The 27,278-nt window shown below is 32.7% G+C and overlaps 3 protein-coding genes across 3 annotated transcripts in view; 2 read left to right on the top strand and 1 right to left on the bottom strand.

Moving 5' to 3' along the window:
* The first annotated feature begins 32 nt into the window (after positions 1-32).
* On the top strand, positions 33-7,477 carry LOC117122472 (putative L-cysteine desulfhydrase 1). The gene is made up of 12 exons (XM_033268057.1): positions 33-155; positions 381-448; positions 1,119-1,232; positions 1,773-1,938; positions 2,561-2,677; positions 2,936-3,059; positions 3,295-3,387; positions 3,923-4,146; positions 4,615-4,725; positions 5,733-5,789; positions 6,000-6,109; positions 6,340-7,477. Exons 1-12 carry the CDS (start codon positions 35-37, stop codon positions 6,454-6,456), a joined length of 1,422 nt encoding a protein of 473 aa, XP_033123948.1. The 5' UTR covers positions 33-34; the 3' UTR covers positions 6,457-7,477.
* Positions 7,478-8,431: 954 nt separating this feature from the next.
* On the top strand, positions 8,432-17,506 carry LOC117122458 (carbonic anhydrase 7-like). The gene is made up of 8 exons (XM_033268042.1): positions 8,432-8,475; positions 10,466-10,520; positions 11,746-11,775; positions 12,126-12,299; positions 14,826-14,974; positions 15,445-15,604; positions 16,092-16,252; positions 16,855-17,506. Exons 2-8 carry the CDS (start codon positions 10,466-10,468, stop codon positions 16,957-16,959), a joined length of 834 nt encoding a protein of 277 aa, XP_033123933.1. The 5' UTR covers positions 8,432-8,475; the 3' UTR covers positions 16,960-17,506.
* Positions 17,507-17,841: 335 nt separating this feature from the next.
* LOC117122433 (testis-expressed protein 11-like) overlaps positions 17,842-27,278 on the bottom strand; it is a 12,727-nt gene continuing 3,290 nt past the window's right edge. The window contains exons 8-24 of the mRNA XM_033268004.1: positions 26,787-26,867; positions 26,231-26,316; positions 26,029-26,080; positions 25,820-25,915; positions 25,337-25,418; positions 24,993-25,074; positions 24,149-24,300; positions 23,504-23,583; positions 23,049-23,189; positions 22,549-22,651; positions 22,030-22,157; positions 21,444-21,678; positions 21,173-21,281; positions 20,444-20,567; positions 20,000-20,070; positions 18,972-19,065; positions 17,842-18,325 (exon numbers count right to left, since the gene is read on the bottom strand). Coding sequence (XP_033123895.1) covers positions 18,254-18,325; positions 18,972-19,065; positions 20,000-20,070; positions 20,444-20,567; positions 21,173-21,281; positions 21,444-21,678; positions 22,030-22,157; positions 22,549-22,651; positions 23,049-23,189; positions 23,504-23,583; positions 24,149-24,300; positions 24,993-25,074; positions 25,337-25,418; positions 25,820-25,915; positions 26,029-26,080; positions 26,231-26,316; positions 26,787-26,867 — 1,788 coding nt within the window. The 3' untranslated portion in view covers positions 17,842-18,253. The remainder of the gene's footprint in view (positions 18,326-18,971; positions 19,066-19,999; positions 20,071-20,443; positions 20,568-21,172; positions 21,282-21,443; positions 21,679-22,029; positions 22,158-22,548; positions 22,652-23,048; positions 23,190-23,503; positions 23,584-24,148; positions 24,301-24,992; positions 25,075-25,336; positions 25,419-25,819; positions 25,916-26,028; positions 26,081-26,230; positions 26,317-26,786; positions 26,868-27,278) is intronic.

Here is a 27,278-nt window from a genome sequence, read left to right on the forward strand (position 1 = left end):
AATCGCGTCAACCTGCGCTAATTCGCGTCAATTAATGCTAATACCTTCTAATACAACATGTTATGATGAGTTACGCCGGTGTTTAGCCTACTGGGGCCTAGGTAGCAGTTCATTGAAAAGTTTCAGAACTATTGCGGTATTCATCATGCAAAATGGTAAATTATTGGCTGTTTAATTGCTTTCAATGTATCAAGCTAACGAATCATCAAACTTAACCCATCCCAGCCGAGTTTGACGTATCCGTCCAGTCAGCCTGGCCAGTGAGTGTGTGGCTGGTGGCAATTATGCCAATATTCTCAGTTTTCCGAGTCTATGGTGAGGTCCGCCACAAGTAAACAAGTATGTAATATAAGTAACAGTAATTTTCTTTAATTTCACAGCAGTTGCAAAGAGAGATTTTGGGTCTTTCCAGTCTTCAAACGTCCAGGAACTTCTCCAGCTCCCTGAGGTAATTTCAATTATTATTAATTAAATCTAGGCCAAAAAATGTCATACCCCATAATATCAAAACTAAGATATATGCATACAATAAATGTATACATAACATATAAGAAAATGTGTAGAAAATTTCTTATATATATATTAGGCCTAGGGTAAATAGAAAAAAATTGTTAGATTATCACTCCCGCTAGCGTCGAAAATTTGGGAAACATTGATGCGGGAATAATAAAAAAAAAAAACAATTTTTTGCAGCAGCATTTATTTCAACAGCATAAAGAGAACAATGCCATTTTGTGACATTTTCTTTAAAAAAACAATAAAATTAAACCAGTTTGTATACAATATTTACAATATTCTTGCCAAATAAAAACAGTCCCTCCTAGATCGATATAAAAAAGCAATATTTTATTGTTCCGATTATAAAGGGGAAAAAAAGCAACTGCCTTCATCACTTTTTTTTTTTTTTAAAGTGATAATCAAATAATTTTTTCTATGTGCCCTTAAACAATTCTAATGTTATAACATTCAATTTTTTTGAAGGAATAAACATTTTATATTTAATAATAATTGATGCTCAAAAATTGCACAGTAGCCTATTGTTTTTATGTGTGTAAATGTGTGCCTATAGATAGGTAAATAAAATACTTGCTTAATAATTTTTGTAATTACTTGTGAAGGAAGAATATGTAGCACCAGATATTAAAATTGAGCTTCCAGAATTTGTAAGCAGTAAGAGTTTGGAAATTGAATTTGGACTACCAGCTAAGAGGAAATACTTTCTGTTAGAAGAGGTAGGCCTACTGTGTGTACTTCATTTTTATTTCTTACGATGTTGTTGATAATGATGACAGCATAAAATTGATACTATATAAATTGGCAGTATTATAATATAGTTTTCATATAGCTCTCTTGATCATGTACCACATATTAAGATTTTCTCGATGCGCTTCTTCAGCAGTAGGCCTAATGACTTAATGTGCAGTGATTGATAAATCACATTCAAGTCCATCTGATCTCAGTCTAGTTTACTTATTTAAAATGATATTTGTTGGATGGATGGATTTATTTGGTGTGAACACACAGGATAACTCACAAAAGTCTGGTGGAGACTTATTTCCAGTGAGTCCTTCTGGTTGTGATTGTGCAGTACATGGGAAGACAATTCTCCTACTCTTCTCTGAAGAGTGTACTGTGTACTGTAACATGCCATAATGCACAGAGGACCAACAGCTTTAAAATCTCATCCGAAGGATGGTGCACTACCTTCCTCCAGCTGAAGTACAAGGAGAGTAGCAATGGCATCATTTGTACATTTTTTTTTATTATTGTAGGAGTGTACATTCTTGAACCATGGTGCATTTGGAGCAGTTCTTAGCAATATCCTTGATTTATCTCATCGGTGGCAGAAATATATGGAAAGACAACCATTACGATTCCTGGACAAGGAAATATTCCCACATCTGGTGTATGTCACAAGACGTCTAGCTAAGTTTGTTGGTACATGCAGAAACTTTTTTCAGTATTTTGTAATAGTGTAGAACTATAGTGTAGGGAACAGCTTAAGGACCAATACATGTGTCTCCTTTAATAGGGGTGACCACTGAATATTGGTTGGCCTTAATATTAAAATATCATTTTCCTTTGCTTCATGGCTAAGACTGTGTCACTTACAGTGCCAGATTCTTCAGGGTATAAGCTACTTGGGAGCATTGCCTCCAAGTTTTATACAGCACTTAGGACCTGCCTGTGTCTTCCAGCTTTTGAAATCCTTGATGTTACCCTGCCGCTGCCCAGGCACTGAGGGGGAATGTGCACTTATTACAGGCACTCTAGCTTTGAATATTATGTATTCATATTAGTACATGCATGAAAAAAGGTGCTTAGCTTATTCTAAATAAAATATAAACGTTTTATTTATTTTATTATATATGTTATATATGTATCATACAAAAATGGAATTATTTGTTAACATAAAATGAGAACACTGAAGTATTTCTTTATAGGTCAAAGGTCTTTACATAATTTAGTATTTACTGATATATAATGATAATAAAACCCTTGTTAAATTTATACATTTTCAACTAATTATATAATTAAAGTAATTGTTTTTAATCTACAGGATGTGACCCGACTGACATTCTACTGGTAACTAATGTAACCACGGCAACGAACAGCATTCTACGGGGTATCAAATTCAAGCCTGGTGATATTATCTACAGTTTGAATTTGACATATGGTACGAATTGCATTAGTTGTTAATTTAAGAATACCATCTGTCATGATATATTTTTAAAAAACTCAATTTCAATATTGAGTAGCTAAAATGTTAAATAAGTTATTCACTCCCAATAATGCACCAAAAAAAAAAAATTGCTGATTTACTATTGATTGTACACACAGTTGGTTTGCCTCTGGGTCTGTTTCTAGACCACAGATCCTTACTTATGTACTGTATAGCCATATTTTTTAAAAACGTCTGATTTTGTGATCATAGGTGCTGTAAAGAAATTGCTAAAACACATTGCTGAAGAAACTGGGGCTATTATACAAGAGGAGACTATCATAATACCTATAGAGGGCGCTCACCAGATAATTAATAAAGTTAAGTCAACTATCAAGTGAGTACTTTGGGTTTATAGAAGTTTCTTGGTTGTTGAACTTTTATACGGCAGACGTACTAAGGTTTCCAGTCCCACTGTTGCCAATCCCTATCCCTATTTTCAGCATTGCTGGTACATTTAAACTTAGATGAGTTTCTTGGGTACTATATGAAAATCCCAAACCTGCTGTACCATAATGTTTGCATCAATACATTAAGATAAGCAGGTCTTGATGATACTTTGTATTTTATAGATCTGGTACAAAGATAGCTGTGTTTGACCATGTTCCAAGCAATGCTCCGTTCATAATGCCTATTAAAGAGCTTATAGCAGTCTGTCATGAAAGGTAAAGTATGTAGCCTCTGGTCTTCTCAAACATTCTACTCCATTTCTCTCATGTTCTAACCTAAATACGTAATATGGAGCTTTTTTTATTTGAGTGACGATGTAAAGTTATAACAAATTCACTCATGCATGACCATCCTATGTTCTCTGCACGACATAGATTCGGGCCAAATTACGTCTTAGAATCCAAATGACGAGAACTCAAAATTCTTGAATGTGCTGTGGACTTTTTAGTGGCATCATTACTATCTAGGTCCCACCGTTGTCGTGCAATCAAAAGCTCCATACTTTAATTATATAATGACCTATGTCAAAGGTTAAATATCAAAAGTTCATCATAAAATACATCAATTCATCAATAATAATAAAAAATAATTATGACTCTGCACAATAGTGTATAAAATATTTTTAGAAAGTTGCTGATCAACCAGTTCTTATTTTCAAATGTCACTGTACTTCTTCAACACAACATACTTTTTTCATCTAATTTAGTCAGCAAGTTTTATTTTCTACATTTCTTTTTAACTTTGCCTAAGGTCAGTCCCAGTGTTCATTGACGGTGCACACGCCCTTGGTTCCCTGCCGATTAACTTACACGATATTGGTGCAGATTATTATTCAAGCAATGCTCACAAATGGTTTTGCTCTCCAAAAGGCGCTGCCTTCCTCTACGTTAGGAAAGAGCTGCAGAAGTCTGTGAGACCACTTGTCATATCACATGGTTTTGGGAGTGGGTTTAACTCTGAATTTATGTGGTCAGGTATTAAATTTTTTTTATCTAAAATAAACTTTAATTTAATCAACAGTATTCTTCATAATTTACTAATGATTACAAGAACAAATTATTACACCTATAAATTGTGATTATGCTGAATGTTTAAAAAAAAAAACAGTCCAAACAAAACAGTTACTAAATATTATAGAAGAAAAGCCATAAAAATGTTTTGACTTATCATTTAGAGACAAATTAGCAGTAATTTTGATAGTGTGTATGAGTAGGTCACTCATAACCTGCATAATAGACTACTGCCATTGTATGTTAAAAAGGACTAATTATAGTAGCCATTTTAACCATTAAATATTCACAAAATAGGCTTAAGATATTTCACGTAATTCAAAATTTTTTAAGTTTTAGGGCATTTAATGACTGCATCAGTATTAATTGTTACATGAATATTTATTTATTTCATGTTATTTTATGTTTATTGCTTGGCGTAATGATTGACAGGTTTGAAGGATTACAGTCCATTTTTAGTGCTGCCGACGATAATAGATTTTTGGGAGGCAGTCGGATTAAAGAAGATGAGGGGGTACATGTACAACTTAACAGAACAAGCTGGTGAGTTAATCCACAATTCCAGTGCACTCTTCAGTGTACAATACAGTATTCAATAGTACAGTAGTTATTTTCACAATCAATATTATTCATATCATATTAATGTTATTCAATTCAAATACTATTTAGAGTATACCATTCTTCACATTATGCCATATATTTTTCAAGTTAAATTGTGCTTAACTGTTAAACAGGGCAGCAGGTCTAAGAAACTATTTGTATACAGGTCTCCCTCCAGTCTACTTTCAGGACCAGGATTTCCATGGTCTGCAGCTTTGGTCTCTAATTAGAGTAATAAAGTTAAAAGACATTTGTTAAAATGGGACCACAGAAAAGTGGTCTTTAATTAGAGGGAGACCTGTATTTAAAAGCCTAAATTTCTGATTTGTGATAATCAGAACCCTGTCAACTGGCATAACACCTGTTAGATCATTTTGTTAAAAAGCTAACTGTTCTTAAAGAATTCTCCATAACATTTCCATGTTTATAATAATTGATTGATATGCTAATTTTTTTAATGGTATTACAAACAATAATAGATATTTTAGGCCATTCAATAGTTTTCACTTTATACCATTCAGTGCTATTCACCGAAATTCTATTTATACCATTCAATATTCTTCATTTTATACTTTTTGACCTTTCAGCAATATTCAGTTGTTAAACATCTGAATAGATTTAATTGTTGGACAGGGCTTGTCTAGGAAACTAATTTCATATTCAAAGATCATATTTTTGTAATTAATGATATTCATAATACTGTCGGCTGGAATAAACACAAATAGAAGTTTACTATCAAATATAGCTTGCTTTATAGCTTGTCCATGTGTATGCGATTCATTTTTTGTTGATTCTGTTTGTTATGCTTAATTATTTTCACCATATTGCTCCAGCTGACTCTTTAAAGGGTGCTATTTCATTTCATTGGCTTGGGAACTTTGAAACTATTTTCCGTTTTAATATTACATTTGAAAATTTTGTTTAAATATTCATGTAAATATTCATTTTAGCAAATATGCTGGTAGAGAGACTAGGAACAAGACTAGGTGCCCCTGTCAGTATGTTTGGTGAGTTGATTACTTGTTAATATTTATCCCATATTGAAAAGATTTGCTTTCAAAACCTCTATAATTAGAAGGAACTATGGTACTTTAAGATACAGTCCTTTTTATAGTCATAAACATGCATTTGATAAAAGTTGGTGCCATGAAATTTGGGTTATTCTTGTTACAGTGCCAATAGTCATAGTGATTGTTATTTTTAATGTTTTTCTATAGGTACTATGGCATTGGTTGCTCTTCCCAAACGTCTCTATACTAACAGAGAAGTGAACTACGACCTTGCAGAGTCAATACAGAAGAAATTGTCCAGTAGATTTTCTATAGAGGTAATAGTTCAGTCCTCTGTCAAATTTATTATGTAAGAGAGTACACCATTGCTGATGTTACAACACTATGTGACACATCTGTGTTATAAGTAACACAACCAGAGCAGTTGTTACAGATGAGTGACTCCTATATCTAAACGCAATCTCAATAACTTTTTCAAATAATGTATCTTTCTAACAAAATTTCACAATTTTGAAGTCGGTAATTTTTTAATTTCTCTATTCCGCAGGTGCCGATAAAGAGCATTCAAGGTATACTGTATGTTAGAATATCGTGCCATATTCACAACGAGATTTCTGAATACGAATATTTAGCCGAGTGCTTATTAAAGCTCGACAATGAATGATTTTAGTCTGATTTAGAGATTAATATTTTTTTTACTTGAAGGAGTTTAAATGGGAAGTTATGTTTAACTATGGTCTTTATAAATGTCCTCACATTGTAAGTACATTCCATAGGTGATGTTATTCATATCATGCTAAACTGTATTAAGTAAAGCCTGGATAAATCGGTATCATTCTATAAATAGTACAGTATTATGATATCATTTATTCTATTATTTTAATACTGTATATTAATATAAATTTGCACATGTGTGTTTGACAGGTTTCTTTTAAATTATTTAAGACCAATTCTAATATCCTGAGTTAAAATAATCATCGTTGTTCGACCATTAACCAGACAGCTGCATCGGGCCTGAGCTGGCAGAGACGTGGATGAATTCACCACCGATGGTTAGCTGACCGTTGTTCGACACACACGAGTCATCCTTTAGAGGTCATTGTAGTTACCACACATCCCACTATTTACTAATATTTATCCAGAATGGATTATGTAATTTATAATAATTATGTTTCAAAATTTCATAAGTGATGAATCATTGGTGGATATGGTATATATTGTTATATTATCAATATTTTACAACAATAACACATGACATTGTAGAATTTATAAATTGTTGTATTTCCACACACAATCTGTTTATATATTTTGTTTAATAAGTTAATAAAACTGGTTTTCAAAAATTTCTAGAAAGGTTCATTCTTTGTTTTATTGTTTTTTTTTGACATTTTCATCATAAGGTTTTTAGTAATCATCAATAATGAATGAGTCACGCTTGAAATTATGTGTAGATTTGAAGAAAATATAAATGTGATCATTTGAAGTATAAAAAATAATAAAATAGTTAAAAATAATAAAATAGTTAAAAGAGCAAAGCTCAAGGATGGACGTGAAGCATAATATATGTCAAATGCAACAGGGACATAGGCCTACACCTACACACATTGCAGCTTATTTTTTTATTTAAAAAAAAATACAGGGCTTAGATAATATATTTTACAGCAGACGGTATCTTCAATATTATATAAGCCTCTTAAACCATCATTAATCATTAATATCATCTTGTACTGATTGTGACTCAATAAATGAATAAATCGAATTGAATTGAATTGAACTGATTAATCAGAATATGTTATTCAATAGCCAGACATACGTGCATGTCCCACAGACATGCAAGCTACTGCATTTACGTTAAAGGTACAGTGTACCACACTTTAGCAACAATACACCAGGGGCTTAGTGGAGCGGTCCAGTTACTCGATCACGTGGCAGAGACCTGTCAAAAATATATAAACTTATTTTATACAAACAAATTAACAATTTCCAATATATCAGATAAAAACAATTTTTTGCACACTTACAGAGTGTATGAATAATTTTACATTATGGCCATAACGGTAAAATATAAGATTCTGTGTAAACTATATTATTTATGTGATTGTTAACTTTCTAAATGTTTTATCATTTCAATTGAGAGGTAATAACAGACCTTTTCAAAGTGTCAACAACCGATCAGTCAGAACATGTTATTCAATAGCCAGACGTACGCGCATGTCCCACAGACATGCAAGTTACTGCGTTTACGTTAAAAGTGCCACACTTTAGCAACAATACCCAATGGTAGGAGCTTGCGGAGAGGCCCACTACTTGAATGTAATAGCACTGGGGCTCCAGACTTTTGTAATGTTTTTTGGAGACCCATGTCACTTGTCTGCATAAATAAATGAAATACATTTGAGGGATTGAGGTCTACATTCTTTGTAACGTGGCAGAGGCCTATTCAAGGAAAATCCTGACAAATTTAAATGTCATTTGCTAATTCCACGGTGTGACAATCATTTAAAAGTACAGGTAATAATTTACATTACAAAACATAAGCTGTCATATAGTCCGGAAGTGTATGGAACTGAGACAGTACTGATAACGAGCATAAGGCTTCAATGCAACTTCATTCTAGCTTTGAGCATCCACCACTCACGTTTGCTGTTTACAGATCCCACCGACTTGCGGCGTTTTTCAAAAGGTTAGATTTTTGTATTTCACTGTTGATATTTGTAGGTTAGTAGAATAAAATTTGAGTATAGGAATTTAGAATAGGTTATTATCTTATTATAGTTTGTTATGATTTAATAATCAAAAAGTATATTAATGATATACCAGCTAGTCTGCAAACGAATTTTGCTCGAATCTTATAATGTAACCTATGTTTATTAATTTTGATTTGTTTTCATTTCAAAATGTTATCTACCCTTGCAAACTTTTATTTTCAATATTAAGCGTTAATCGAGGAACATGGTCCGAGGGGAGGATTTGGGAAGGGTGTGCTCTTAAATATTTAGTACTGTAGGCCCTAAGCATAATATTGTAGGCCTAATTCCTTTGAAAACAAACAAAACAAAACAAACAAAAGCTGTGCATTGCAAAAGCAGTGTGGTCCATACATTATATCAAGATTATGTTATGATACAATGTACAGACTGAGCGAAGCAATATTGATATAATTATCGCTGTTTACTTTGAAAAAAAACAACTTTCTAATAAACGAAATTTGAAATCGATATGGCAATCATGAACAAATTAAATGTAGGCCTAAATGAAATGCCTAGGCCCATGTCTGTTTTTGAAAAAAGCATAACTTTCTAATGAACGAAATATGAAATAGATCATGGCAATCATGAACAAATTAAATGTAAATTAAAAATAGGCCTAGGCCCATGTCTGTTTTTACCACAAACTTTATTAAAACACCTACATCGCGGAGAAAAAAAAAAGTGGAGAAAATAAATTTGAAAACTCTCAACTAGACTCAATATCAGTATATCAAAATAAGTTGTTCAAAATCAATTTTGAAAGAAAATTCAATAAATAAAATAAATATTATGTTTGGTTGAAGTCAATGATTAAAATGAGTAAAATAGGTTAACAGCTGTTTTCTGATCCCACGACGACACGAGTGATTTAATTTTTAACGAAAGGAACCTTTTATTCTTGCAATAAGTCCGGTGTTACCGAGACTCCCCACCCCCCACCATCCCGTAAATTCAGACAGTGCATGAGCCGGGAATTCACTGTCGACAGGATACACGAAGGCCAACGACAATCGGGCTTCAGAAGAGCATTTCTATTTACAAAATGAGAGCCTATTATTCTATTATTTAATATTACTCTAGATAAATATAATACTTATCTCTGCACATTCCTTATTTGTCGGTATGTCTATGGAGGAATGGTATGCTATAACGTATCGGAGTGCGAAGGTGTTTCCCCCCACGACCCGATCGACACACGGTGCCTCTGGTTTAGTCCACAGACCAATAATTTAGGTCTTAGTCCGTCCTGACCACCGCATAAGCGCTACCATGTTTTATTCTTTTCAGTTCCAAAAACAAGTGCAATTTTCTAGTAATGGAAAAAGACAATGTACCTCAATTATTTTCATGTGGTTAAATCGTGAGAAATAATGGTTGTTTATTGGCATTTAAACCAGGCCGACGAGGTATTACTTCGATACACATTATTTTGTTTTAAAAGAATTTTCTAATGAGACACAGACCGACCTTTTTTCGCTAATTCATCTCTTTTACTACAAAAAATCTTAAATTGATATTAGAATAGCCATATACAAAATATAACAAACGATGTCAATTTATTTGTTACGTGGAAAATTACATAATGCTAGTCTATATACCGGTATATATTTTAATATTTTTCTTTCACAAACATTAAATTACTATATACACATTATTATTTGTATCATGACAGATGTAGTATATACAGTAGATAATGAGACATAAAAATCAATCGCTTTGATTGTTTTCAATTTTATTATCAATTGTGTGAACGTGATAATCATTAGAGAGATCGATTTCAGGGCCAACCAGAGTTCCGTTAGTGCTCCATTGGACCATAGGCCTATGTGGAGTGTGGATTAGTTATTGTGCTTTATTCATTAATATTATTTGGCTCTTCTTGGTTTTAAAGCACTTAGCAGACAATATCTTGGCCTTTTTTAGATGTTGATGCGAATCTTCGTAGCTTCCCTAGTATTTATCTTCGCAAATAGTAGTGGTAAGTATAGAGATGAATACCAAATATGTTATGAAGGGTTTGATGCCGAGAAACTGTTGTTCTGAATTTACGGACATAAATGTGCATTATTTATATATTTATACATTTAAAGTTGCAAAAATGTTAGTGTTTCTAAGTCAACATTTTATATAGGCCTATCTGAGTTTTCATTACCGCTACGCAGTATTATATTTTACATACTGTATATTACTGTATGTATAAGAAAGTGTAATACATACTCCAAGTATTGAAATGCACGCCATCGTGTTGGGATTCAATATTTCGACATTAATTATGTCATCATCAGGAAATCATTATGTCATTTCATGATGATGACATAATTAATGTCGAAATAATGAATCCCAACACGATGGCGTGCATTTCAATACTTGGACTAGGCCCTATGTATTATACTTTCTTATCTGAGATTAATCAGTGGAACTTTCGGTATATGTATAGGTCCTATATAAGAGGTCGCAATGACATTCAAACATAAAACGTCTACAATTCAATAATTTAGTCAGTAGAGTATTTTTGTAATTATGTAGATTAAATTGATAAATGTAAACCTTACTCAGAAATTGCTAAATCATCAGTCAGCATATCATGTTGTGCACGTGTTGTTTCCTATTATATTATTTTAATAATTCGGTGTTTGTAGCGGATAAATATCATTAGACATGTCTGACGATCAATTATTATACAGAATTCTTTAAATGTGAGACAACTAAAGTAACTGTGCTCCAAATAAAAAGAATGATGGGGATGATAATGATGCTGATGATAAAGGAGGAGGAAAAGAGGGTGAAGTTGATGATGATGATGATGATAATAATGATGATGATAATGATAACAATTATAATGGTAGTGGCGATAGTTGTAGTATTGATGATGATGATGATGATGATGATGATGATGATGATGATGATGATGATGATGATGATGATGATGATGGTGATGATGATGATGATGATGATGATGACGATGCTGATGATGCTGATGAGGAAGATAAGTATGACGATGGTGTTGGTAATGTAGATGATGATGATTTTAATGATCATTAAAATGATGTTATTGATCATGGTGATCGCTGCTGATGGTTAGGATGATGATAATAGTGACTGAAGGGGATGATGTTATTGTTGCTAATGGTGATGTTAATGATTAAATTAATGGCGATGAGGGTTTTGATGGAATTAATTGTTCTTGTTCGGGGTTTTTACAGCTTCTAATTGGAGTTATGAAGAATCAACAGGTAAGCTTCACTGATTTGATGTACAATATTGTACTAATAAAATATTATTCATTTAACGTTAAGGCCAGAACATCAATGAGTAATTTCTCATCTCAAAATTAAGTTTTTAAGTAGTAATATATTAATTTTCACCATGGATATATTAAAATGGCCATTTTCATTCTATTTTATTCTTCTGAATTTATAGATTTTTTTACCTGTATGTATTAAATAGTAAGATCTTTTCCTGGCACCCAATGTGTTGACATTGAAGAAAATACCATTAAAAAATTCCATCATTGTTATTGTGATAACATGTCCACAAAAATTGTTGTTTTTGTTTACTATAAATTCATATTGCATTATCATAGGGCCTGAACACTGGGGAGAAATAGGCTACCCGATATGTTCGGGAGGATATAGACAATCACCAATCGACATCCCGAATGCAGTCATCGCCCCAGCTCAGTCAATGTTGCCATTTGAGCTCACATGTGACTGGAACTCGGGCCGTCCATTGTCAATAACCAATAATGGGCATACAGGTGAGAATCTATTACTGTATAAAGGCTATATAGGATCTATTGCTTATTAATATATCGATATCGATGTATTATAAGACTTACCAGTACACTTTATTATTGATTTATCGGTACATGTTCCTGTTTATATGACCTACCCAGTGGGGGATCCAGATATTTTAAGATAGAAGGTCCGAATTTACAGGCACGTCGGAAGCTATTTTTATTGGTCTGGTCAAAATGTACATAATCATTGCATAAACATGACTTTCTTTTTTATAGTTTTGTCGTTGTACAGCTCAAAACACGCACTATTCTATTATATCAGACATTCATACTTGTACTATATATATCAATTAACCATTCATGCTTTACCATTTATATTTGTGTCACCATGGGATTTCATAATAACGTACATACAAGTACTAATGGTAGTTAAACATTGCTTAATAGTATAAATGATATTTTAAAAATGATGTTTTACACTAGCCGACGTATTACCATACGGCCTGCTCAGTATGTTGCAAAAATACTCTAAAAAATTGACACGTGTTCGTCTCGAACCCGGGTCATAGCTCTGCCAGGGCAATGTCAGGGATTTTTTTTTTATGACAAAAAGTGGATATCGATCAGTTTAATTGATTAATAATTATATCTATCAGTTAATAAGTATCTAATTAAAATTGCTGATTTTCCTTGGCGTTTGTCCTATCACCCCGACCGGGACTGTTGTAGGGCCTGAGTTGAACCCCTGTAGAAACGTACAGTACCTTATTCTAATATCGACCCTCCACCCAAAGTAGATCTCATGATTCTTATTGCTCAATTGAGTATTTATCACTTATACCTGTCCATATGATGGGAATACCTACATACATGTCCTATTGCCATTAATAAACCAAAACTAGATAATAATACTAAATAATATACTAGCACTCTGTTATTTGAAAATCTAACGTATTCACCTGGCTTAATTCAAAAGACATTTTTAAATAGAAAAAATAGGTTTACTAAATAATGCATAGCATATTGTACCCTGTGTATCCATAACACATGTTTAATTTAATTACGTCACATCTTTTTATATATATTTTACACTATCCGTCAACTCGTATAAATATAATTGGCGCACATTCCTTGTTATTCATATTATATTATATAATATAATTATGTTCGTGTTTCTTGCACTCTATTTATGCATGGAGGAATAAGCATACTATACCCTGTGTACATGTTTTATTTAATTAGCATACTCTCATCATTTTATAGCAAAATGCTAGGTTTTTATAGTTTTAATGGCTGGTCTGTTTCTGAGGTACACATAGTAAATTTTAAAGTGATTTTTATTTTCACTTTTTACTACATTACTATTTTAACATGGAATATCTTAACGTATTTCTCGTCATTGCCAAGTTGTTTGTCTTGTGATTTTTCATGTAATTTTATCCTTTTTAACCAAGACTGTTGCAAAGGAAAAACAAATTCCTATATCAAAATGGACAATAAAGTGTTCTTGAATCTAGAATCTTTTTATAGGTATTTGACAACATCCGTCAACTTCTAGTCATCTAAAGGTAAAACTATTACCTAAGACAAAACTTGAATGCTATAAAAGATAATTTTATCTTCCTGTCCCTACCATATTTAACAGCCTTCCTGACGACTTCCGAAAGTCAGAATCATTTTATTCTTTTAAACGAAACAATAAATTGTATATTAAAGACGGAAAATTATAAATTTTATATTCAAATTATATAATCAATAAATTGTACATAATTAATTGTATATAACTTTTAGTAAATTTATTCTTTCATTGTTTGAGTCTTACCCATGTTTGTATGCCTATTTGAGTGATTGATATATCATAATATATAATATAACAGCAATATTATCTAATTTTATATATTGATTTTATTTATTTGTTACTGAGTAGGCCTATACATATATAATAAAACTCAGAAATTATATATTGTATCTAAGTGGTGACTCATTGTATAATGTTATATTTTATTTATTGAAAAGGGGCACCTGGACATCAGCCTCCCTTCGGGGAAGTTGAAATGGATACCTCTTTAAATTTGTTTAAATAAAACAAAATAAAATAAAATCCCCTGCCGGACGTGATCCCGGTATTTCTGAGTCTAGATTTCGGGGCCGGATAAAAATCCCTAGTACCGTTTAAGGGAAGAGTTTTTATGACTTGCCCGAATTCTGCTTTAGACCACAATATTAAGTAGTCCTATTGGTAATCAAAATAACGCTATTTGCATAGGCGGGGAGGGGGGTGTAGGAAGTGACCAACGGGGTGCCCTCCCTCTAGCATCTGCCTACTACCTATTATCAGTATTGATATACTGATATCGATATAAATCTATATAGCAACTACCAGTCTATTGATATGCCAATATCACTATATTCTTATAGGCCTAATATTCTATGATATAGGCCTAATACAGAAACGGTATGAATAATATGATCAATTTAACGTAATTTTTCGTTTAGCAAGGTAGCAATCAAGTAATTGAGTTTTTTCGTGATTATTGTTTACAGTACAAGGGACACTTAACGGACAGTACAATTCTAAAGGGGGACCGTTGCTGTCTACTGTCTTCTTAGCCGAACAGTTTCATTTTCACTGGGGAATGACAAACGATGTAGGCTCCGAGCATACCGTGCGTGGACAAGCCTACCCAGCAGAGGTAATGTTATTTATGCGATTCAGGGCAGAGGGTGATTATCATAATATGAGACAATTTAGAAAGGAAAACACGAAAACATACACAAATAACACAATTCAATTTGTAAATATAATTATAATAAGCCTATATAAGCAGGCCTATTTGTAATTATCAGTAGGGCCTATAATGTATTGCTATCCACAATGAAGACGGATTCCAGAGGGACCCAGCCGCCACACCACCTCTATCACCCCCCCCCCCCCCCCATCTAAACTTAAAATAAAGAAAAATGAGGGAAATGAAAATTAAATATAAGTCTGAAAGTGCCACTATCCATGGTGGAGCTGACTAGTGGTCTAGATCCTCCATCCATAAAAGTCCTACTTAGGCCCCTGTTTTGAGGGGTTGGGAGAGGAAGGGGTTGTTGAGGAGGGGGTAGTAAACGCCTGGCATGAACCTCACGCTTCTCGACTTCGATATTTTATGATCAGATGCACATAGTACATTACGACTCAACGCGGTTCAATAACGTCTCCGAGGCAATGAATAGCAATATGGGCTTAGCTGTCTTTGGCTTCTTCATTGGCATTTCTCAGGACGATAACACTGCCATGCAATCAATAGTCCAGGGAATCTCAGGCTTAGGAATGGGTAAGTTACATAATAATATATATTAAAAGACTATCAATTGTTGATAAAATTTGATAACGGTAATTAAACGAGCAAGTAAACGTTTTATTAAACATTTTAGAGAGTTTTTAGTTTGCAAAATACATTTTTTTTTCGGACGGATGCGAAAACGCAAAATGAGTGTTTTGCAGAGTCCCATTGCAAAACTTACTAACATAGGTGTTTCAAAAACACAAACGACATTCTCATCACATTATAATATAATACTTCTTCAGTACCTAATATATATTTATTTTAAATCATTTCAAGCCATTTTTGTAAAAAAATAAACATAAAAATAAAATTGCTTATTTTAGACAATGTGTATCGATTTCAAAACTAACAGTATTTCAACAAAAAGTGTTTACGTTCGAAGAAATCAAACTGTTAATGTCACAACACTACTACCAGCTATTAATGATATACTTGTGTATATTATCTAGTTGTTTATATTCTATACATAATACAGGCCAAACGAAAGACGTGCAGACCCCGTTCAATCTCAGCAGTCTTCTACCGATGCCACTTGGTAACTACTGGAATTACAACGGTTCACTCACCACACCTCCTTGCTACGAATCCGTAATTTGGACTGTTTTCGAGACTCCGATCACAATTTCACAGACACAGGTAACGTTAGTAATATAGCTGTCTCTTATACACATCTAGATGTGTATAAGAGACAGGTACAAGGGACACTTAACGGACAGTACAATTCCTGTCTCTTATACACATCTAGATGTGTATAAGAGACAGGTGTGTGTGTGTGTGTGTGTGTGTGTTTGCCGATGCAGCTTTTAAGTTTCCCAGCTTAATTAATTTCCCAATATGCAAATTTCTCATATTCAACTTACACAAATCAAACGATAAATTTACATATACGCCCAGCCCGTTGAAATGCATTACATTTTTTTTTCAAAATATTACTTCACTATGGAATCATCTCCCAACATCATAGGCAAATCCTTTCGTTCGACTATTACAAATGTTAGACCTATGTAGATTTTATTTTCATGTACTGATGATATATCTTATTTAAGTTTCGATTATGTATTTTTCTAATAGTTAAGTATGACAGACAACATTATAAGGGAAGAATTTTCCTCGTTGTCTGCCATCTCCATTGAGGAATAATATGGTCTTGTATATTAGTCGAGCAACCGAAAAAATTAAAAAAAAGGTGTAGGCGCTATTTACACAATTTTAATTCTCTCTCTATTTCCTTGTTTCAGATGGATATGTTTCGACAACTTGGAGATTCGACTTCGCATCCAATTATCAACAACTTTCGACCAATTATGAACACAAATCAGAGGCCTATAATTTATAATGTATAATGTATTGACGAATCTAAAATATTGTTTTAAGGTTTGCATGGCGAATGAATGGTGAATATGAGTGATCGATACCCCCACGAGCATAGTTCTGAAGACTGGTAACTGTTGAGAATATCTCAGTATCTTATTCTCATCATTTATCCTGTTTGTTTTCTATCAAAGTGATGTAATATTAATTTTCAGTATATTTTTTAGCTGACAACGCACATTTAAACTCGCTCGTCATTCATGCTATTAATGTGCAAACAATTATTATTAATGCCATTGAATTCTTCCATCGAATCGTCCCAGAAATTCAGTGATGACTCGTTCACTACATAATTTCCACTTCCTAAATTATTTTAAGAACTTTGTGTCTAAAATAAATACTGTAGTAGTTCATTCTAACGTATTTTTCATTGAATATATTTTGTGTCAATTATTCTGAATTTTTAGTCAGATTATGAAGATAATTCGTTAATTATAGATTGTGAGGAATTTCTTTTAATAACCTTTAAGTATTAAAACGAAAAATATGAAACAAAGAATATACAGAACTCACTGTACTGTAATTATATTATTGTAATTACTATTATCAAATCATAATATCTATAGTATTGTCTTACTTATGTTATTCATAATAATAATGATTATTGTTCAAAGAATCATTTTCATTTTAGTACAGTATTGCTACCACCACCACCAATATTTTAAACTCTAAAGTATCAAAACGAAAAAGAAACAAAAAATATCTACAGAACAACTGACTGTACTTTAATATGAATCAATTATATTTTTGCTATTGTTATACTATTATTAATAATCATAATATCTATATTATTACTTTTCTTATTTACATACAGTAATTAATATTCATATAATAATCAATATTATTTAACAGGATAACATTCATTATATGTTACAATATTGAAAACACCATCAATATTTTAAACACTGTAATTTGTGCAGGTAAAACAATCATTTTCATAACAAATTAAAAAACCTTAAAATATAAAAATGAAAAAGATAAAACAAAAATAAACAGAACTGACTACTCTTATGATTCATAATTATTGCTATCACTATTCTTAATAATCATAAAATCTATATTATTAACTGTCTTTTTTTTATAAATAATATTATTCATCATAATAATCATTATTATTCAACAGATTCATCTTCATTATTATAGTTATTGCTAACATCAACAAAATTTATAACTTTGTAACTTTGTAAAACAACCACCGGTGTGTGAAAAGAGTATTTCTAGAGCGTGGATGAAATTCAGCACCTTTTCAGCTTACTTTTCTTGTCATTATTCTTCTGTTCCTACTTTTGCTTGGTTTTTCTCAATTTTTGACAGAATTTCTGCATATATGTTATTCATCTGCAAAATAAATGTAAATGTATATATATAATGAAAATCATTATATAAAAGGTAGAGGTATTTATGTTGACATTTTTATCAACACTGCCCTCACAGTTGTCTTCATTATCATCAACACCACTGTTATCATCGTAGTTGATCACCTGTATCACTTTCATCATCATCATCATCATAATCATCATCATCATCATAACCAACGTTATCACCACCACCTTCATGGTTACTGCCGTTATCTTTGCCATCATCATCATTACCAGTGGCGTATTCAGGAATTTGAAATAGAGGGGGCCCAGGGAGGAACTTTCACAGATGGCAGGTCTAGATCAACTCAGCCCCACCATAGTTGTTGGTGAGTAAGAACATTTATGCTTATGTCACCTATATGGCCAGAATTTGAACTCCCAAAATTTGAATATAATTTTCTTTTTATTCTCCTTTTTTTTTAATTTTGAAAAACATGGGTAGGGGCTGCCCGCCACTTACTACAAACTATCAGTTCAATAAGGTATATACTGTAACGCAAATAAAAGGAGGGGTGTGCACACCCAACTTAAACTTTGTTGAACAACAAAATATACTGTTTCATTCTGAATACATGAGACATCAAAAATTGCTCTGTATTTGAATAATTGGCAAGTCATATTACATGAGCTTCGTAATTGCTTCTCATTGTAGGCAAATGATGTAGGAACTGCAAGGACATACTGCACCACTTCTCAGCCTCAACATGCTGTCCGGCACTAAACAAAATACAATGTTACATGTTATATGTTTATGATGCCTGTAACGAAAAGGACCATGCTAGAACTTCTTTGGGAACTGATTTGTACAAGCGTAATTATTCCACGTGTGTTCAAATAATAAAACAGAAAATAAGACAGAAAATAATGATGCGGAAACGTTGAGTTAGACAGTAGAACACAATATAATTTATTCAGGAAACGATATATATATATATATATATATATATATATATATTGTCATGATAGAATAGACAATAACTACATATAATAATAATTATACAATAACTATATATATCATCTATAATACCCCATTTTTCAATATAATCAATCTCAAATGTATAATCAATCAGTAATTTATAACTTTTATACAACTGGACCAAATGAATGCGAACGTTAAATGATCAGAAAACAACACATATTCGCGACAGTTTGTCGATTGGCCGTTCTCAATTTCCTCGTGCTTTAAAGGATCACATTAAAAAATAAAATTTGTTGTGTAAGGGTTCCGATGGCGGACAATCTTGACTGTCTTGATTTTTAATAATTTTAAATCTCTCTTTTTTCTGCGCTACTGCCGTCGCTGATACTTATTTTGCTGTCGCTGTTTGCTGGTATCATTTATTGTTATTCCCATCAAGTTTCTGGGAATATCCAAGTGTTTTTTTTCTAGTGGCTCCATGAGAGTAACAGTATATTGTTTCTTGCGTGCTGCGGCTGTTCTGCGCTGCGCTGTGCCTTGCCGTTTTTAATTGCTTTTACTTCCACAGATCAGAGATTTATTTATATATTTTATGTATCCTTAAATCAGTGGAGAAACTTTATACAGCAATTTAGTTTGCTTTTTGTTTATCCTGTCTCTGATTTTTGGTATTGTTATTTCTGTATGTTTTGTTTTCTGTTTGACGAAATAAATGAAATGAAACACACCAACCTGTACATGTGGATGCCTGTGTTCCATGCCTTTATCATTAGCCACTGTATCTCCACCTCAGGGTATTCCCCCTTACATCATTAAAATAGATAATACAGAAATATTAATCAAGTGAAATTAGTGTAGACATGCTAGTCTGTAGGGACTGAAGCATGCAAGGCAGCACTTGGACAATTAATAATTTTATTTTACTTTTAAGTGTTTGGTTGCAGTCAATGCCAAGTTTATCAGATTGTAAACGATGATTTGTTCTGCCTGGCAAGACATAATCGAAATTCCCCTTTCCAATTCAATTCAAATTAATTTTATTCATTCTCAAAAACACATAAATGAAAATGAATGAAAAGGAAACACCAAAGAAACTCAAAGAGCTTGTTTAAACGGTGTTCCTAACAATGACTTTATACAAAAAAACTTCCTAGCAATTAAATAACAATAGCCAACCTTTGCATTCTGTTCAATAATTTCTAATGACTTTTTAAAAATGTCCCAACATTTGTCATTGTTGGTCCCTGTACTTTTGTTGACATTCTGTGATGTTAACTCTACTAGACTGTGTATGACTTTACTGTTTCAAAGAGAAAAAAAAAGTCCTGGTGAGTATGGAAGAAGGGAATGCGAAGAAAAAAATAATGAGAGTACACAGATCATCAACAAATATGAGGCTTGCCATTCCAGCGTACTGTCGCTAATTATTAAACTGAGTAATTAGCATAAGAATGTGCCAGTAGTGTATACGTTAGTACAGAGAAACCTTCATAACTTTGAAAATAGTAAGTCTATTCAAGTAATGACCCATCATTTTAAAGCTTACAATGTGGAGAACAAGAATATATTACAAAGACAATTTTCATTAATTGGTAAGTGATGCTGGTTTTGGGATGCCAAACCTCATATAAGAATATAATTCATAAAAAACAAATATAAAACATGAGAAAGAGTTCCCTATGATCAGTTGTTATAATATCGAAATTGGTGGAAACAGAACGTTTTTTTTCAACACTTAGTTACACATGATAATACACTTCTAACCTGCATTTCTTACAACACTTAGTTACACATGATAATACACTTCTAACCTGCATTTCTTACAACATTTAGTTACACATGATAATACACTTCTAACCTGCATTTCTTACAACACTTAGTTACACATGATAATACACTTCTAACCTGCATTTCTTAAAGTCAATGATGTCACTAGCCATGTGCATTTCAAAGGCAATATTGAGAGCTTTGAGAGCTACGTCTTTATAGGCAACTGATGTCTGCATGCACAACCCTGTTATTTAAAAAAAAAATTAGGATTTTATAAGTTACTTGATCCATATAAGCATTCAATGCTTCAATTACATTTTAACCAAGACTTTATGACCAACAATAGGCCTATCATTATTAGTTTAATTTAAAAAAACATGAATTTAAAACAATAAATCAATTTGACCTGCTAATGTTTCAAACATTTTTGTCTGTCGATACGGTAAGGCAATGGCCTTCTCGAGTACGTCCATCAACTTGTGGGCTCGTCCAAGTCTTGCTAATGCTTCAAATTCATAAAGCACAATCAGCACTGCAGTTGTGTCTTTTACAGGTTTCTCTGGGTCGACTGCAGTCTTCAGCTTCTGACAAATTGTCCGGCAATCATCCACATGGCTCAGAGCAAGATTCAAGAACTCCTCCTGAATTTTGAAAATAATTAATAGCAAATAATTATGCAATATCTGAATGTCTATATTGTGACAGGAGAAAATTTGACCACTCTGTATTATTCAAAATTTCTGGTGATTTGACAGAACAGTATAGTACAATCTGGCTTTAGGAAAAACCATTCAACAAGTACTACCCTCATTGATGTGTCTGATTATATTCTCAATAATTTTAATGAAGGCAAAGCAACTGCAGCCATCTTTATTGATTTAAAAAAGGCCTTTGACACAATTGATCACCTAATGTGCTTAAATTGATTTATAGTATTTTCATTTTCATTTGTTATTTATATTTGTATTGGTATGTGTCTCCTATAGGCCTACCTCAAATGCTAATTGTGCAGCCAAGCATATCAATCCACGTTGATTCTGCTCCTCTTCTGTCACATTCTCAGTGATGTCTTGAGGCTTTTCCTTTCTTTCTTCACACATCTTTTTGATTGCTTCAATAGCTTCATAAAGGACAAAGGTTTTCAAGGTTTCCATATTGATAACACAATTATCATAACAAAATAAAAATTATATCAAAATGAAATGTAGTATAGCTTAACAGAAATCAATACCAGATAAATGTAGTATAATACGTGGAACTGTTCCTGCTCTTGTGCTAAAGACCAACGGTAGCATTGGGTTACAATAGGAGTGTGATCGTTTGGGTCCTCTAAATACAATTTTAGCGTTAGACGCATTAAGAATAATGTTTGTATCCGTATGTTTGAAGTTAAGTCAGCTGGCACTGCGGCTGCCATGGGTCTCCATAGGCCCAGTCAAAATTTCCAATTTCAAATTAGAATGCTCAGACAATTTAATAAAGAATGATTATAATTATTACTTTATACGTACCATTAGTATCTTGTCCTTTCATCAATGCTACTTTGTACACGAGGAAGTAAGAATAGCAATTTGCCACATCATGTTTCACAGCTTCTCCGATGGCCTCTTCAGCCTTCATGGAATTGAAATGTTAATATAATAACCAATGTTAATCAGTGCATATGTACCCACTGTCACATGATATTAAATCCACCAATCAAATGACAAGAATCTATTTAAATGTGCTATATACAATGGACCTTTACGCTAGCATCCAGCCCTTTGATATCATTGCCAAAGGTCCCATAAAACCATAGTGTATACAGTATGATGTAAACATGTGCATTTGTGGAACAAAAGATGTGTTTGTAATACACATGCCTATTCCCATGGCTCTGTTGTGATTGGTCAATTGTTTAGTTTGACACTCTGGAAAGATCAATTATTGGCAGAATATAAATATTATTATCATCATTAATCCTAATTATTTCATTACTAAAGGTATGTCTCAAGATATATGGTATTCAAACCTTTGCTAGGTTGTTGAGGGCAAGGAAACATGATGCTCTGTTACGCTGTAACTTTGCCAGGTTCTTGTTGCCTTTATCAGAATTTGAAAACAAGCTGAGTGAGTAGTTATACCAAGTGAGTGATTCACTGAAATCATCACCCTAAAGAGGAAACATTTGCATATATATTTAGTGCAGTTCAACCAAAAGACCTGATTAATATGTACAGTATAAGTGATTTAGTTTTATTTATTTTTTTTAATTTTTTTTTTCTCAACACATTATTATATGGTAACATTTTCAATAATAAAGATACAATACCCATTATGGGCATACTACATCCATATATAGGCATGATGTTATATCATACCCATGTATATAGGCAAATCAGAAGTATTTTTCACATACGAAACATTGATATTTAAAGTAGGTCTATCTATGGCACAGGACAGATTTTTAAACCCATCATTACACACCTCAAAGGCACTTGCTGCTTGTTTCCATAGCATAATGTGAAGTTTCGTTTTTGTATCAATATCCAACATCTGCAATGTTCCTGAAGACAAAAAATTAGAAACTTTGAGATGGGTATCAACCCTCAACACTATCATCATAAATTCATTATCACGGCGATGTAGAGTAAAATTTGTCCCTTTTGGTATTTGCTATTGTATGTACTGAAACAATTTGCCAGTATCATATTAAAATTAACTTTGAAAATTTGAGCAAGTATTAACTTTAACATTTTGCATATTAGACTTGTCAACTACAGTAGAACCCCTCCTTTGGGACACCCCTATTAAGGTGACACATTTTTGGGCACTTAATGAGGGAAAGTGTATTTTAACACTACAGCCAACCCTTATTCAGGGGACACCCCTATTAAGGGGACACTTTTTCATTGGTCCCGATGGTGTCCCCTTATTAAGGGTTCTACTGTACCATAGAGAAAATAGAACATTCATCTTCTCTATGACTGTACTAAGCATTATTGAATTAAGTAGCCATCAAATGAAGCAGCAGCGACACTTGAATTAAGTTTTCTTTACCAGTCTGGCCTAAATACCAAGAAAAATAGAAGAGCAGTCTGCCCTGTGAGTTCTTGGTTTAACCTTACTGACCAGTGACAGAGTCTTCAATCATGTCTTTGGCGGCCTGCCTCATGTTTTTCTCCAACAACATCTCCAAATGCAGCAACAACACTTGGCCTACTTGAGGTGATGTTTGGAACTTCATTGTTATTTTCTTGCACATGTCAAATGCTAAGTCATACCTGTGGAAATACCAAGCAAGTTAAACTACCGTTATCATCATCATGAAAAGTTGACGTCGTGCAACGTAGCACATATTAAAATATTTCTCCAATCAGAGTAATTTAGGGCTAATTATGCATTGAATTTTCTTCCATTGCCCCTTACTGCTTAGCTAGTTTTGCATCTAAACAGTAAACACCATCTAGTATTAATATACATTATACACAACATTTTCTAAAGCATCATTAATTCAATTTTATTCACTAATTCCACACATTCTGGCACGGAGGCTAAATTGCATGTAAATTGCTAGTTAAAGGATATATGTTGGAAATTGAATTACAAATTGACTTGAATTACAAGTCAAAAATGCATTAAAAAAAAAAAAAAGCAGCAATAGAAAATGGACAAAAAAAGAAATATATAAACATGTAAAATAAAAAGCGACATCAGAAAAAGTACAATAAACCACTTAAAAGCAGCAATAGAAAATGGACAAAAAAAGAAATATATAAACATGTAAAATAAAAAGCGACATCAGAAAAAGTACAATAAACCACTTAAAACGCAGAAGGGACGAACACAAGGAAATGAAACAAGCACAAAAAAAAAAAATCAAATGACTCTGACCCGGTAATAATATGCAAATCCATCAACAACACAAATAATATATATAACGTTGGACATCAGGTTTAGCAACAAGAGTGCTTACCTCGTACTTGCTGCAAGCAGGTTAATTGTTTGTATTGCTGTATCTATTTCTAGATCGCTGTGACGAATTATATCTTCAAGAGCTGAAAAAGAATTTTACCAACTTTAGTAATAAATTTGACATGTGAGAAAAACTTTAAAACTCTGTCCAGACTATCAAATTTTACTTAAATTTTACCTAAATATGGTCATGATGACATCAGATCATGACCATATATAGCACAATTTTTTTTGTCAAAGAAAAGTTGAAAGTCTGGACAGAGCTTAAGGCTTCACCAATTAAGTAACACCCTTGTATTTTATCTAAAAGATGAGATAGACCTAGAGCAAGCATGTCAAGTTTACCTGACTGAATGCGGCTGTCTGTGAAATCTCCTTTAAGTAATATCCGTAGTTTCAGGTACAGCCCAACAGGGTGACAATACTCCTGCAGTAAAAGCATATACATAAATGAACAGTTTGGATTAGTAAAAGTAAGAGTTCCTATTCTTTTCCAACTGCGACTGACTTGCTACTGTTATAGTTAAAGTGTTAAAAAATGTAGATAACTAGCTGAAAGAAGACTGTCATTAATTTTGTTCACAAAATTCTCTGGTTCCTTGGAAGAAAAAAACTTCTAGAACTTTTCTTCAGACTGAAGGCGCTATAATAATTTTTAATACATCTCATCAGGATATAAATCTAAGAGGACCCTGGTATAGGAATGCAAGCATTATAATGACCAACAACAGATCCACTCCTATTTTCATAATAAATACAAAGCATGTATATAAGGTTAAATATTATAATACCATACAGATATTATAAAATCTCTATGATTATACTTACAGCATTTGCTAGGCCTACTGCATTCAATGCTTTTTGCATATACTGCTTGATGTCCCAGTCAATGTACACAGTGGCCAACAGACGAAGAGATTTAGCCTGGAATGCGAGTAAATAAAGAGTAATAATAATATCATCAAACGTTTAGGATAAAATCATTTGAAATTGTTAATGTGAATATCATGATGTAAATTTGATAAAACTGACATCACCTGATTTTCAGAACCCACTGCGCGTTCATCCTTTCCAAGTTCGATGCTCTCTCTGAAGAAAAAAAATTATTTTCAGCAGATTATTTTTTAACATACGATGAACAAAGAAATCACATGAATGATATTGACTTGATCAGTGGTATTTTTTTTTTATTCTGGAATATCTTGAGAACCGTGAAAAAAGAATGAGGATTTCCTTTACCGCAGCCACATAGCCGATGACTTGAACTGCTTTTTCTTATATGCCGCACAGCCTAAGTTGTAGCACATAACACATAAATACGGCGCCTGCAAAGAAAGCAATCAGATTATACAGTATGGGGAAGAGCTGTTCCTGCCTGTCACAGCACAGTTGTAGAACTACATAGAAAAGATCCAAGATATGCCATATATGGAAAAGATTACAATGTAGCCAAACAATTTAACTTATACTGTAGTACGTTAAAAAATTGACCAATAATACCATATATGAAAGAGATGTCCACATATACCACAAATATATTATATAGCAAACAATCAGAGTGCAACATTAATGCTGTGCACTTCATAACATATAACTGTATAGTATAATGTACAAACAGATTATACGATCCTTTATAATCTAAAATTTGACGCATACTTTTGTAATCCTGAATTATTGTTGTGCTCATTTGACTTTAAAATAATATTCCTAATTAACTATTGCCCCATATTTGTTATGAAGTGTAAATATTTGCACAATTTATTTATATTTAACTGTACTATTATTAATATTTTACCTCCTTTGGCATCTTTGGTAACAAATACTTGGCACTCTGCAGGGCTTCCATAGCAGTTTCAGTGTTATCTTGAATACAGGCCTTTACAGTAGGTTAACAGATACATTAATAAAATCAATATAAAGCTGTAAAATATCCAAATTTTTATTAGCAAAACTTTAATTAATTTTTAAAGTCAACTGTTTTTTAAAACTAAGTAACATTAATTATTAAAGTTTGATAATTTTACCACTAATAATGATACTAATATCCATGCCCAGGGTCGGATCCAGAGATGTCCAAAAGGAGGGGGGGCCAAAAGTGAGAGCCGATCGAGACAACACAACCCTAGGGCATGGCCCTGTGATTTTTTGTTTATTTTCCAGATGTCTGAAAATAATGTCCTAGGCATTTTGGGTGATCAATTATTTCTTTTTCTTTCTTTGTTTTTTTTTGTTTTGTTTTTTGTTTTTGTTTTTTGTTTTTTTTAATTTCCAAGAGGTAGCGGCTGCA

This window comes from Anneissia japonica, unplaced genomic scaffold, assembly GCF_011630105.1.
Source record: "Anneissia japonica isolate Jap-2015-1 unplaced genomic scaffold, ASM1163010v1 scaffold275_len1219475_cov178, whole genome shotgun sequence".
Taxonomy (NCBI): domain Eukaryota; kingdom Metazoa; phylum Echinodermata; class Crinoidea; order Comatulida; family Comatulidae; genus Anneissia; species Anneissia japonica.